The sequence below is a fragment of the Camponotus vicinus genome, unplaced genomic scaffold (assembly GCF_025532165.1).
Source record: "Camponotus vicinus isolate PSW18456_S1 unplaced genomic scaffold, iyCamVici1.0 SCAF_11, whole genome shotgun sequence".
NCBI lineage: Eukaryota > Metazoa > Arthropoda > Insecta > Hymenoptera > Formicidae > Camponotus > Camponotus vicinus.
The window spans coordinates 345,064-360,726 of record NW_028141947.1 but is presented as its reverse complement, the minus strand read 5'-3'; the positions used below and the strand labels follow the sequence as shown (position 1 = coordinate 360,726).

The following is a 15,663-nucleotide window of genomic DNA, read 5'->3' as shown; positions in this document are numbered from 1 at the left end:
ATCAATATATTAATAAAATATTTTAAAATATATATTAAAGATTATACAAGATTACAAAGATTATAAAGGTCACAATGTTTATTCCCTCATCATTATACGTCATATATGAATATTTTTATTTTCATAGAAAAATGTAATAATATTTTAAAAATAATATATCAAAACAGGTAATTTGCATAAATAAACTTTATATTACTTTCCAGATGTTATCATTCATTGTTACGTGCAAAGTATGCAACATTTGAACCCCGGAAATTAAAGACGATATATCTTAGGTCGCTTAATTTACATTCTCACTGCGTATGCAACGCATCAAATTTCAAATTATTATATACGAGATATTCAACATTTTTCTAATAAATGATATTTATAAACCGAGAAAATAAAATACTATTTGAAACTTTCACTCGATCGATATCATTCTACTCATGGATTTACAATGTGGAACGTAAAAACGCGAAAAAAGAGAGAAAATGAAGTGTATAGGAAAAGACGGAAGGAAGGAAAACGGAAAAGTGAAATGACAAACCAATCACTAGTTTTGAAATTCTTTTGCGAAAAATGAACGCTGTTGCTACATAAGATCGCAATGGAATGATGGGAGATCGTTTTCATCCTCTCGCAACATCTCTGCGTGCAACACATACACGTACACATACATAAAAGTAGCATGACTGTCCGCTTCGGACGGTGGCCGAAAGATAGGATAGACGAAGAAAAAAATTACTAAATCCTACCTGAATCAGTGGTCTATTGAGCGGCGGTTTGATATTGCCAAAGGATATCTCTGTTCCTTTGAAAGGAAGCCCGACGGATTTGAAGGAAGAAGGATACGTTGCTGTTGGAAAGGGAGATGTGTCTTTGAGAGGAAACGGAAGGAGATCCCGAGAACCAAGAGGACGAGCAAAGGAAGAGAAAGAAGGAGCGGGAAGAGGGTTTACTCTGACAATACATCCTCTCTCCGGACGTTACGCGAAAAAGTGCTGACTGATAGACAGCTCCTGTCTACCAGATATCTAAGCAAAACCTACATCTCCCTCCTACATGCTATATGATATCAGTCTGTAGAGAGATCAAGACAGGGAGAGAGAGATTTTTCCACTTCCTCCGCAAATCGTAGGAAGAGAAGCACGCGCGTAGAAGCCGGAAATCTTAGAAATGTTTGAATGATGCGCACTATGAGATTTTCCTTTGTGATCCGGTATAATCAAAGAATATCTTGTTTGATCGAAAACGTTCCGCGTTTTTGGTACCGTTTCAGGACAATCTCACAATAAACATCACAAAAACGAAAGATCGAATATATTTTTTTCATTATTTTTTTCATTATTTTCATAATAATAATAATATAATGCGAATGTAGAAAATTATGAAGTATATTTAATTTTAAATATTATTTATATATATTATATTTTAAAGGCGATGTATTCCGCACAATTTAAGAAAGATATTGGAATTGAATTCTCATGAAAACTGTTTCTCATACCTATTATTTATATACATATAGTATTCTATTATATTTATACTTATAATTTTATATGTAATATACAGTTTTTTAACTCGTTTTATTATATATATTGTGCACACATAAGTATGCATATAGTTTTGTAAAAATCTTTATTTTTTTACAGAAGATATAAATTATTATATAAATGCTAATTGTTTATTATATAACCGCATATTTTTATTATAATTTTATATATATATATATATATATATATATTTTATAATTAAATTATGATATTATAAATTGTAATTATATCTCTTCTCTCCCATTATCTCAATTCAAAATAATCGACTGGTAATAACTGATAGGCAACCGTTTGCCATTATAATAAGAAGCTCGTTTCCGCTACTACTTTTTATACGAAACCTCCACCGTAAAAAATCTTTTCCCTCCCGAGTTTACGCTCGTCGATCGGTAGAGCTGTAAACGAGGACAATTTATGCCAAACCCCGAATGATGACTCGCGGCGATCGTAATGAGACACCCGGTAGAATGGACCGTAGACGGCGGACAGCGCGTTTTGCGGTGACAGAGCGTGTCTGATGGAGGGTTGTCACGGTACGGGAGCACCCCTCAGACTTCGATATTAAAGTCCTCCTCTAATATAAGAGCAAAAGCTCTGCTCTCTATCGTCGATATGCTCGTCTCAAACCTTTTCCCCTCCCTAGAAAGGCGATATATCGCGTATGTGTGTCGTTATATTCATACGTGTGCTCCCGATAAAAGAGGAGAAGGAAAACTGAGAGTAGGTCCCGCTTAAACGTACTTAGACTCATGCGTGCACCGAGATTTTTAAGCATCGGCTCAAGCGAGAGAAAGAGTGGAATCTGTTTAAGAGGATATATCTTACATTTTAATTTGTGTACTTCTTGATGAGAGGAATTGAAAGAGCTAAGCTGGATTAACTCGAAAATAAGCGTGCACCATGCAAGGGAAAGAAATAAATAAAGTAAAAAAAATAGAAAAGAAAATACTGAGCTTTTTATTGTAGAATTAAATGCAAAAAAAAAGAACAAAGAACGTAAACTAGTATAGTTAGAAGAGATTTTACTCGAGTAGAATGTCATCTATAGATTGAAATAATTATATTTTTAGATTCCTCAAAAAGTTGAAGTAATGCATGTAAATTTCAATATTCTTTCACAGCGATTTTCGCTACGATATTATTGATGTATCGTGTGTTTATTCGTCTGCACACTCGTGAAAGAGATACCCGAGAGATAAAGAGATGCCGAATCGTTTCGACCGGTGTGCACCCGAATGGAGAAGCCCGGAGAAGCCGAAAAAAGAGAAGGGCTTATCCACCCACACACGTGTGCCTCGTAGACGCGCACATACGCACATGTCAGATCCCGAGGCTCGGCTTTCGTATCCATCTCATACGCACCATTGACCTCGAATGCACGTCCGATAGAGAGCTTCCCTCTCTTTGAACCTTCTCAAAAATCAAGTTATCTCTATTCTCTGGGCGTCGCGTGTCGTTTGGAGTAGAACGTGTGCAATATATCGAGGAGTCGAACGGGGAATGTCTTGACGAGCAAATTCTTGAAGAACTAACGCGCGACCATTGACGTGACCATGCGAATTTAAAAATAAGGTATATTATGCGAAAAATAAGGTATATTAAATTTCTACGCAAATTATTGATCGTGTTGTCACTTAGCAAAAAATTTAAAATGTTCAGGAGATGGCTGGTTATAATATTTTTACAATTTCATTGGATGTAGCTTATTATTTAATAAGGTTCTTTATATTGCTATGATATAATTTATTTGTAGTATATATTTATACTATTTTATCCATTGAAATTTCGCCGACACAAGAAGGTTTAAATCTCAGATTCTGTTCTAATAAAATCAGCATGTGGGAAACGCGCGTAATATATTATTCGAGATCTTGATCGATCAATGCAATTTACTCACCGTAAATCTCCTGCACCAAACGCTCAGCCACTTGATGTCTCGTATACGTTTTCCTCCGGGTAACCTCAGAATAATGTCCGTGTGATTGTACGCCTTCAATACTCGTGGATCAGAGCTAAAAAAAAAGAGAAACAGAAGAATGTATAATTTTTTAAATAGAAATAATAAAATAATTATATAAAACATAATTATATGAAACATTTATTACAACTATATAAATTATATTAGAGAGAACTGTATAAACGACAAAGGTCAAAATTGCTCAGAAGAATAATAATAAAAAAACCTGCTTCTATTTCTCTGTGATTTTTAACCGCTTTCAAATTTATATCGCGTTATAATTAGATAAACTCACATTCTTGCATTTATAACATACTTCATCTTAGTTGTAAAAATTTGCGAAAGTTTATATCGTTTTTATTACAAAGATTCGATTGATTTCACGCCTTTTGATATCGGTGAATCTGTGTGTCGTGCGGACGATCAAGCGAGCAGAGGTTTCCGAGGGGGCTGGGCGGGTTGTGCATGCGGTCAGGGATGTAGGAGGCCGAAAGGAAGGGTGCGGTAGCGAGAGTGATACAGGACGAATGCGCGCGGCAGTCCGTAACCAAGGGATGAAATGAAATTCAAAGAGCCCGTTGCGGGCGCGACGGAGGGTAACGCGGCGCGGTGCTTATATGCGGAAAGGAGGAAACAGAGGGAGGACAGGGAACGAAAGCAGAAGGAGGGCCAAACGCGAATGAGTTGTGATACGCGGGAGAGTGCAGTTAATAAAACGGGAATTATACGCCAATCTCGTCCGGATCTCATCTGCGCGAGCGCTTTATTACGTTTCTACTTGGCTGCTTCCTGTCCACTGTAGCGCGCATAAATATATATATTGTGTACTATAAAATATCGTAAATTATCTTCTTTTTACATTAAACGATAATTTGATTGTCAATCTTTTATAGAATACTTCAAAATCTAATGAAATATTTTTTTAACAGCAGGTTCTGCTCAATTTAAGCAAAAGAGATTCTACTCAATTCAAAAAGTCGTTTTTTGCAAGTTTCTAGGTTTTTTCATCATATTTCTTTATAACTAAGCCGCAAAAATCTATTAAAATTATAAAATTCCATCTCTTCGCTGAAGAATATAATTGTTAATTTTTGTTAACTTTTCCACAAAATTCAGTTGAAAAGTCTTTCTTCCCTTTAAATAGCTAATAATTCAAAAATTACTGATGCTTTGATATATTTTCACTAAGCGGTTTAGAAACATCCTCTATAAAATTATTCAATTGCTATATGTAAAATAAACAAAAAACAAAATCAAACAGCAAATTAATGCAAATTGATTGATATTACATCCAAATATTATATTATTTTCTTTTGTTCTCCAATGGATAATTTTATCTATTATATTTTTCTAGTTACTAGTAGCTATAAATCTTTGAATAACATTTGAAATTAAATTGATTTATATATCAAGCGATCAACTTGTTAGCATTTTTTATACATACGGTCAATTTTATATATCAAACAATTTCTCACACATGTAAAATATACGTATGATAATACTTTAAATATAAATAATGTCAGTAATTACCTACTGCTATCAGACTCGGGATAAGGTACGATATAACCATCGGGATTAGGCTGAGAGGTGTTTCCGACCCAGAAATAAGCATCCGGACCGGTGCCATCGTAAGAAAATCCTTTTATAAATATCGTTGCATCATCAACGGCGTACACTGTACCTTTAATACCATGCGCGTATTGTTGTAAAGGTCCGATCAATGTGCCATAGTAATTGGGTCCGTTCCTGGCATAACCTGGAAATAAAAATAACACATGCTTATTACAGCTCTTCCCCAGCCCATATTAAAAGAATACACGTAACATCCATATTACTATTTTATATATCATATTTATTATCTATATTCTATCATAGAATGTATTTTAGCGAAAAAACTATTAGACGCAAATATAATAATAATTGTGTCCAAGTATTTCACAATTATAGATTTGTTCGATAAAATAAAATATCAAAATTAATTTTAATTTAATAAAATAAATAAAATATCAAAATTAATTTAAATAAAATAAATAATCAAAATTTATTTTAATTCTTTTTACTTTTTAAATTTATTTTATTTCTTTTTAATTCTATTTTCTACCTTCGTTTCTCTTATTTTTTTGTCTACTGTATTTCGCACTTGTATATCGCGTACTTTTCGACGACACGATAACATAATTTAATTAAAGTTTCTCAAAAGACGATCAAGTTAGTTTGCGAATTTTATCTAATCGAGCAGTGGGCCGAGAGACCGAGGAGGAAGTACGTTTCACCCTCGTGATGTAGGTTGGACGCATCGCCGCCCCGATACAAAACCGATGCGATGCCACCTCGACAGCGCAAAGGGAAGTCGGCGCGGTTCCGCGATTTGCATGAATTTCATTTCATTTGCTCGACAGGGCCGTAAAGCCGGGCACGCTGCAAATGTATATACATATATCTCGGAAGATCCAGCCGTGGCAGTAAAGATCAGAGAGCGTGTGTTTGGACTTTGAGATCTCGAAAACCCCGATGATCGTTTGGCGCGCCTCGGAAAAGAATAAATTTAAAAGCCGAAACTCTACGTAAGAGTATGTCTGAAGGATAGAAATTCCAACGGGAAAGAAGAATGAAATTAGCGGATTAGAACTCGGCTCATAATCCCTAGAGAACCGACCACGAAACTCGCGCGAAAGGCCATTCCTCCTTTAAATTCAATGTGTATGTGTATGTGTTTGTGTGTAGAATATGTACATCGAAAAGTGTTTTATTAAATAAGTACAAAAATACAGAATAAAATTTTTTACTTGCGAAATTTAAAAAATGTATGTATTTCGAAGAAACTATTTGCGTAATGTATGATAGCGTAATTTTTACCTCGTAAAATCAAAAATTGAAAAATTGTCAAGACTGAAATATTTTTAGAAATTACTGTCTTGATTTAATAGTAAACTGTAAAAATATTTGTAAAAATGTGTGTCAAATATTTTCAGGATGTCGTAAATCATAAATGAATAAGAAGGTATAAAATTCCAAGTTCTATTACGTTTTCGAAGTAGAACAAGCCAAGCGCAGTCAGACGCGATTTTTTTATTTCTTTCGTTCCTTATTTGATATAATTTTAATATAGAAAATATAATAACTCGTCATATCGCTTAATATCTTTTCGCATCGAGACGAAACGTTTCATAGCGTCGCAATTTGCGAAAATTCTCTCGACGGCGATCGTTTAAGCGCCCGTGCAGTGGAATAAGTGGCGTGTGCGGGCGTTTCTGTATTTAAAGTAGCGGCCCGTTAGCGTCGTTGTAGCGCGTTAATTCGTCCCGGTGATTATGGATCCATTAGCGTGGCAGCCAACAAATAGCACGGTACAATCCAATAACCGTCGCAGCCCATAATAAAAGGGGAGGAACAGGTTTAGGCGTCAGTCGGGGGTAGTTTAGTCGGTGGCGCATATAGTCTGTGTATACGAGAGCATTCACACAGATACACGCGCGTGTTCACGGGATCCGCAAGGGTGGCTCGACCCGCCCTCCCCCTCTACCTCTCTCTCTCTCTCTCTCTCTCTCCCCCTACGCAGGACGCACATCGCAGATAGCGATCGTTGCGTTCATTGTCGCATCATCGTAATATCCTGCTGCTATAGCGGGGAGATTGGACGGACAAAGCGGTACCGTCGTCCGTGGACGAAGAAACCCCCGCGAGCGCCCAGGGTTCCTCGCCAACGAAAGTACCGAACGGGGTGGACGACGAAAAAGGGTGGGATAAAAGCCTTCAGCGTCATTTCCAAACAGGGACGTCAACAATGTCTCGATCGTCAATCCGCTTCCGCAAAGTACGTCAAACGGGAACGACTACGAATATCTTGCTATCGATATTTTTAATATTATTATATTTTATAATAATATTATTATATTTAATATTTAATATTATACAATAACGCGTTACGCGTTAAACCATAAGCGTTGTTTTTTTAAGGAATAAATCTGAAATAATGAATAGTTAATGCGTTCGTTTTTTTTTTCTTTTCAGAAATAAAATTCTAAATCGATTTTAATTTAATATGTAAATTTTGATTATTATGGAAATTACAATAAAACAAATATATTAATTGTAATATGTATAAGCAGCTAAAACATTACATCATATATTTTTATTAGACACTATAACTACATACATATTGCTTTGAAAATCATTATCAAAACTACATATACTATAATTTAATCTCACCGCATAGTATGAGTAATATTTCCTAGGATCTCGAGAGATTTGATTTTCACACGGATTTAAATTCATTGCGTACTTTTTCCAAAGGATTTCACGTTATATCAAAGTTTGAAATCGCTCGACATTCGAACCGTGTATCGGTTTCAAGCGATTCGAGGCAGCGAAATCAACGATGTGGTGAGCTATTAAATAACGAATCATATTCGTGTGCGACCATGTTTGAAATCTTCTATGCTGGTAAAATCGGAAATTTTTAACAAACAAGTTTATCCGATTTTTTTATTCATATTCCGAATCTATAATATCAAAATGTAAAAAAAATATGTAACTCCGTCATTCCGTTGAGTAAAAATATTCTCGATTTGCGTGATTTGAATCGCATCTCTTGTAAATACTTGAAAAGATATTTGCCCTTAATATCATTTTTCTTCAAGATGTATCGATGCAACTCGAAATATTTGTATTTCCGGATCAACGGAATCAATTTTGATTTTTTGCACGAAAGGATGTATATATATCTCTCACGCATAGGATTTTCTTACGTAAGAAAGAGAGGTTATATCCGAAATATATTATCTATAATTTATTTAGATGTTTCCTACCGAGAAAAAAAAATGTAAAACTAATTTCAACAATGTCCTTGTTGATGCTAGAAGACTCGCGTCGTTTGACTAGCCCACCACACGAATGAGAGTTCACCGTGAACTCGTTTGAAGGCAAGGTTCGTTTGAAAGCAGAATATGGTGCTGGGAGACGAACGAGGGAGTTCGGTCAACATTTGAGCTCGGTAAACAGCACCCACTTATCAATACCCCTCCTTCATTTCTCTCTCTCTCTCTCTCTCTCTCTCTCTCTCTTTCTTTCTCCAGCTCTCTGTCGGTCTCTCTGTCGATCAGCTTCCGGATTGGGCATAGGTCCTTCAAGTAGTCCCCCGACACACATTGATCTTAGGTACGGTCTTACGGCCACCCCCTCACCCACGGGGAATACCTTGGCCCGGGGCATCCTCGGCATATTGCGTGCGTCGTAAATGTACGCATGTCATCGCCGCGAGCGGTGAGGTTCGTTAGCGTACAATGATGGTGCGATGGTATTACCTCGATCAAGTGCGAGGGATCCTTTATGCCGCGCGTTCAAGGGAGGATCGATCAGACTAATCCGCTCTTTTCGCTCGACCGCTTTCGTGCGAACAAGCGTTTAATGCGAAGCGAGATGGCTAAGTGCGTCGCATCAGAACACACATTTTCTGTATATACAAAGCGTCGTGTATCCTCAGTGCAAAAGTTACGTCAGCTTCGATACCTGTACAAGAATAACGAAGTCTTTGATTTGCGAGGAAGATCTCTCTATTTGAAGCATTCGAGCAGCGATCGCTCCCTGCAAGTGAGCGGAATTAATACCGCTAGATGCATTCCTGACTGGGGTCAGCATGCGACCGGTTACGCGGGCTTTCACTTTCGTCGAGCGCAGATCGTGCAATGTGGTCAACCGACGACCAGAAGCGGCCAAACGTCCGATATCACGCTCGATTGCAAGCGAACATCCCGGAGCGAGAGGCGTCCCCGGATCTTTTCCGCGTCTCCTAAAAGAGAAAGTGATGAGGAATGGCGCGGAAGAGACTCTCGGTGACTTAGGACGTTAACGAGACTAACCGGATTCATCGCGCGGCGGCGGCGGCGGCGGCGACGACGATGGCTGTAACGATGGCGTGGGCGGCGAGGGAACCGGCGGGGAAATGTCGAAGAAAGGAGAGTACCGGGCGGCGGCACTGATTTTAATCAAGATATGGCCTGGCAGCAGCCAACGGCGGATCAAGCGAGCCGGGGCTTATCGATTTTCTAAGTGCTCCCGACCAGAGCCTCTGTCCTCATCGCTGACATCGGCGTGAATTTGAAAGTAACGAAAAGAAAAATTTTTGCACGCGCACGCCTGCGATTTATTGTCCACTCAATCGTCGACTATCTCTCTTTTATTCGGCTCTTTTTAAGTACTTCCTAGTGTTTTTTTTTTTTTTTTTTAATATATTATCCGCGAATAACGAAATATTTATTGCAGAATATGGATCTTCCAGGATCATTCCTTCGAAAAGAAATATTACGCATAAGCTTTGCATAAATGCATAATAATAAGATTTTTAACCTGGATAAATTCCAGAATTAAAAACAATTTTTTACATAAAAAAGAAAGTGTGTTCTCTGCTGATTAGCATTTCTACATTTATCAAATCTATTTCGAGGTTGTACAATTTACATTTTATTATCGAGCTAATTATTTTTCCTACTATCCTTTGTTTGCATTGATGATCCGATTGTAAAATTAATCTGTATCTTTCTACACAAGCTTATATAATTTCTTAAATTGATTTTATTTGAAAAGTTTTATTTTATTTACAAATAAATAATAGACTCTCATAGAAAAAAATTAGCTATAAAATGTTCAATAATTTTTGTAATTTTGAATTCACTATGTATATATCGAATTATTAATTAAATCTATTGTTATCTCTCTCTAGCACAATTAAAAATGATTGTTATTATTTCTAACACGAGAAAACGTTATCGAAAATGTCGGCTGTATCGATCGTGTCTTTTTTCACAATAGTTTATCGAAATCGTTCAAAGTAATGCCACTGTGACCTATTTGCAATATTCGATAAGATGTTCGGATTGGCGTTCAGTTTCTACAGTATACAAATAAGGAAAGTTTATTCGAACGTTAATACATACATTGCAACTCCAAAGCGCATTTAGTAGGGCAATTGGTATGTCCTCGAATGTATCTACGTAATTTCTGGACATAATTCAAGCAGTTTGCAGAACAAATCCTCTTGATATTTTCATAAAATGGCATTAAGTAGGAAACTATTATAATTATGTATGTAACTAACTCATTATTGTATATTGGATATGTTGTATTTAAGCTTATAATCATCATTATCATAAAAATCAAATAAATGATCAATCTCATTTACATTCTTATATTTTATTATCACAATATAAAATTAATTTTCGTATGCTACCATATTTTTCCTATTTATAAATAAAAAACTTATGCAATAACCAAATTAATAATTGCAAGAATTTAAAAAATGTGATATTATGTAGTTAGTATCAATAATTTAACAAGTATCAGAACGAATAAAATCAGAAATAATTAAAGATTGAAAATTAACAATGTCCTCTTCACATGCAATTTTCAAAATTTATATTAATTAGTAGTTTCGCACTAATATTTTTATATATTTACAACAAGAGAAATTAAATAATAATAGAAATGTTCATTTCAATATCTCATTCATTAGTTATATTAATTTAATAATATTTTTATTTTATATCAAGAATACTCGCTTTTTTTAAAAATACATACGTGACAATAAGTTCTTTCTCTTATCTGAATTAATATTAATTTTAAAGAAATAACAACAATAACTTGTATCAATTTTTCGGAAATATCAATTAAATTGAGATTGACAAAATTCAAAAGAGGAGTGCGCCCTAAACAAGAGACGCATCGTCGCCGCTGATAATTATCACAGACGAGGTAATCTCTTAATCGAACGTGCGAGTCGACGGCTTTTATCTTATAAGAACAGAGAAAGACTATATTTTTTGTCGTTTGCCCGTTAAGAGATTAAAGCCAAGGACTTTGCCCGCTTCGTTTCAGGGGCTATTATATCCTCTCGAGGGGAGAAAGGGAGGGGTAAGAAGAGACACAGGAGCACAGAGGAAAAGAGACGAAGAGAAGGACAGAGTGAAAGCCATAGAGAGAGAGAGAGAGAGCGAGCAGGGGGAGTGCTGAGCTTGCAGAAAGGGTGCCTGGTGATGCGTACCGTAGCTACCTCGCCAAATGCATTAAGACCACCCGTCATCCCTCGCAATATCGAACTGACTGAACCGTACAACTCGTTGCGAGCGCGCGGCCCGAATACGCTATATTCCCTCGCACTTGGTTGGGTGTGAGACTCAAAACGGGTAGGTCTCTGCTCTTGAGTGGTCGCGCTCGGCATCCGGTATAAGCACTTGCGAAACTCTCGAGTACTGGAAACATCACGCGCGAAAATCCCTCTCGGTCGATCGGTTAACATTCGGCCCGAGTAGCCGCAAGGAGCGGGGGTGGAAAAGGGAGAAGTGAAATCTCGAGGAAATAGAACGCGTGCCGCGAGGACGAAGCCGGTGGCTCAAGTCGTGTCACGGAGCGCCGTTTCCGATATGCTGAAATAAAGGCATCGACTTAGGACGCCGCGTCATCATGCGGCTTAAACATTTATTTCGTCATGTTTTATTTTTCCATTGCGACAAAAGCGGAGTTACGGCCTTTCCTCTTTTCTTTGAGTAATGTACAAGGTATTGAAAAATTAATGGCGCGAATAAAAATCCGATAGAAAGGAAAATCTCCAAGCGACTGAAATAATACCTACTTTGTTTCTGTAAATACTTATTTGTTTTGAAAAATATAGAAAAAATATTCACGCTTATAAAATTAACTGTTTATTAAGTAACTATATTAGTATCATTTTTTATATCACAAATATATATAAAAGATATACAATATATAAATCTATAAATTGGGTATATTGTGTAATTGTAATAATTTATTTTAATTCAAATATATATATTACCTACGCAAACATACTTTTTTTCTAAATTCGCAATATTATTTAAATATGTAATAATTTATGCCAATATAACAAATATAGAATTTCATATATATATATTCCGCGCGAGAAAGTTCGCGATGAAAATCGCGGCGAAAATCGATGCGAACAACCGCCGCGATATCGATAGCACGAACCGATACGCGAAGCGTGTAGGCGAAGAAAGCGATATTACACAGTCCCATCCCTTTCCGATTCGTGTTTGAGTTTCACCGCGATATAAATGTCTCCACGCGCACACGCACACGCACTCCGGAGACACGCAGATGCGGGTGTTGTCGCATAATATCGATTGAACGGCGTATTTACGTGTCCCGTTAGAGGCAGGTTCACGTAACGTAGCAGCGCTCCGTGGGAACCGAAATCGTCGGAGGGTTGTCGAGGGTTCGGGGCGAGATCGGAGAGGGCTGGTCGCCCCTGGCGAAGCTCCCGTCGTCGACGAGAAGGCGGAAGAGGAAGACGAGGAGAATGGCGCGAGTCTGGGCGATAATGATATCGCGCCGGAGCATTTGTCATGCAGACGCATACAACGCATTACGACAACGCGGGACGACAGCGTGGCATGCGAGGATGTCCCGGAAGTCACCAGGTTGCGCCCGACTGATTAATGGCTGACCTACTACAAGCGATGCTACTTTTATCTCCCGAGGCTCGGACATAACAATTAACGTTCATGTTGATTGAATCCAATTTTGTATCGGTAAGGTATTATAGAAACGAAATTGAGTATTATATACAGACTAGGTAAATTAAAGCTTACAAAATTTCGCGTTATACAAGAAATATTATGTCTTTTAATTTATATATATTTTAGCATTTATTAAAAATTACTAATTAATAATTTTTGTATAATAGTGTTTACGACTATAAGAAGTTTAAGTTTCCCTGTAAGCCAGATTAAAACTATTCATTTGTCTATAAAGATAAAAAGTATTGTTCACAGTATCTTTTTATAAAAAAATGAAATAATATTTTCTTAATTATAATATGAATTTTGTTTAAATTATGAAATATACAAAAAAGATGCATTAATGATGATAAAAATCATATTTCTTATTGTCATCGAGAAAATATGATCTTCTCGACTTCAAATCATTAGTACTTTTTTCTGGTTTCTGCTATTTTTAGTTACATAATGAGCAGTTTATTTGTGAACGACAGGAAAAACGACTGGTCGATAATGATGTCGTGACGAAGCATGTGTCTCCCGCCCGTCTAATAACGCATTATGCACCCTGAGGACGTGCAAATGGCACTTGCCTGCGGTACAATCGACGAGAGAAAGTCAATTCGAACATTGCTGACTTGTTGCTACAAGTTAATAACGCAGGCCAAATAATTTCAGCAATTGACAATTGCAGGTCAAATAATTACTCGATTGACAGATGCGATATAATTACGCTAATTACTTACGAGAGACGTTTGCAAGTGCTTGATAAAGTGAAGTTTAATCAATGTCGATTATTGGTGTGCGAAGATAGATAATAAGTGACAAGAAGTAAAATCATTTCGTTCACAAGTAAAATTTAAAAATTACATATTTGGAGTTTTTTATTGTACATATAATTTTCATATATAATTATAATTTTCATATGTAATTCCTAGAATTAAAAAATTTGGACACGAAATAAATTACGAGTACATTTTTATAGATTCTAATAGATATTAATTTTAAGAGAAATAGATTCTAATAGATATTAATTTTTTTCACAACTGTGTTCTTAATTATTTTTTATCTATATGTTTCAATAATTTTTTTTTATTTTTAAGTGGGGTAACTTCTATATAGTCATTCCGTTCTCGCGCGTTATCCCAAATCCTCATTCTACATTCCTGCCGTTGTACCTCAATCGAATGCCAACCTATATCGGTGTCCGCAGGAATTCGAATCGCGTATCAACAACGACGGCCGTCGAGTATCGCAAGCATGGAAAATGAAAATAGAGAAAACATAGAGAATATAAATATGCTCACATTCATTCAAAAAGAAGCATGTTTTTAAGTTTATTATATATGCGGTATATTTCCGTTTACTTTTAATGAATCTCGATTTTTTAGGATCATTTCTACTTTACGATATAAATTACACGATAAAATAAATTGTGTGAAAAGATATCATTTTTACCGCGATAACATAAAACGACAATGTGAGGACAATCGTAGATTTTTTAGGGGCGATACCATTCCATTAGTTAAATTGTTTCTCTCAACATATTCTTTTCCGACTTTCACCCCCGCGGGTAAGCTTTGTTCGTTTTGGTGAAATGGGTGAAAGCGACACAATTGCCTGGGTGTATCGCTCTGTAAAGGGAAAGAATCGATAGGAAGGAACAAAACGCGCGAGAGGATAAAGAAAATCATGGAAAGATATTCACCCAAGATCATTCACCCATCGATATAACGTCAATGTAATCGATTAATTTACATTCGAAATAAAAACATGTCGAGAAAATTTAAGAAGCAGACTCATCGGAATCGAAAAAGATTTATATAAATCGTGAATGCTTTTGAAAAACTACTTGCGAATTGTGTTTATTTGGAGAAAATATACTATATATTAAATGTACTTGATATATAATAAAAAAGATAATATCTCGATAGATGAAGCAAGTATTGATAGCAAATATACGTAATAATATTCTTTGAATATCTCTTCTTTTTACAACATATTATACAGACGAGTCCAAGTAAAAAGATTAATCTCGAAGCTTTCCTTTTAAGATGGAAAAGATAAAAAGAATATATATATTCTCCAGCAAAAGTAATTTTCAGTAAAAATAGCATAAATAGAAGTTTTAATTTAACTCTGAAATTATGATTATAATTGACAAACGTACTTTCTTATTTCATATTTAAATGTATCTGCGAAAACCAATTTTATTTTATTTTATTTTAAAAATAAGGTTTATTTATTTTATTTTAAAAGTAAGTCTATCACGAATAAATGATAGGTTTTCATGGAAACAAAATAAAATTAAAAAATAGCCTTTTAATAGATGAGAGATTGAAATTTTTAACAAGACAATATAATGAATGACAAATGAATAGACTCATATGTAAGGAAATCTCACGTACAAGGAAAGTGATGATTAAAAATCGAAGTAGACAAATAAGAATAAAACCGCAAGGCAATCCGCTTTTCTAAATTATCCGACCTTTGTTCGAAAAAAACTTACGGATCATACACATCGCGAGATCGTAGAGTTAAAGAGATACTATCGGCGAATACGTCTTCGCGATTGCGGAAATCCGGAGATATAAGGAAAGAATCGCAAATTTCGTGATTTGCTCGAGATTTAAGCCGGATCAAAGAA

The 15,663-nt window shown here is 35.9% G+C and overlaps 1 protein-coding gene across 8 annotated transcripts in view; it reads right to left on the bottom strand.

Annotated features, from left to right (window-relative positions):
* LOC145962190 (protein Skeletor, isoforms B/C) overlaps positions 1 to 15,663 on the bottom strand; it is a 66,586-nt gene that overhangs the window by 24,737 nt on the left and 26,186 nt on the right. For all 8 annotated transcript variants that reach the window (XM_083083156.1, XM_083083152.1, XM_083083155.1 and 5 more), the window contains exons 3-4: positions 5,020 to 5,245; positions 3,430 to 3,544 (exon numbers count right to left, since the gene is read on the bottom strand). In XM_083083156.1, coding sequence (XP_082939282.1) covers positions 3,430 to 3,544; positions 5,020 to 5,245 — 341 coding nt within the window. The remainder of the gene's footprint in view (positions 1 to 3,429; positions 3,545 to 5,019; positions 5,246 to 15,663) is intronic.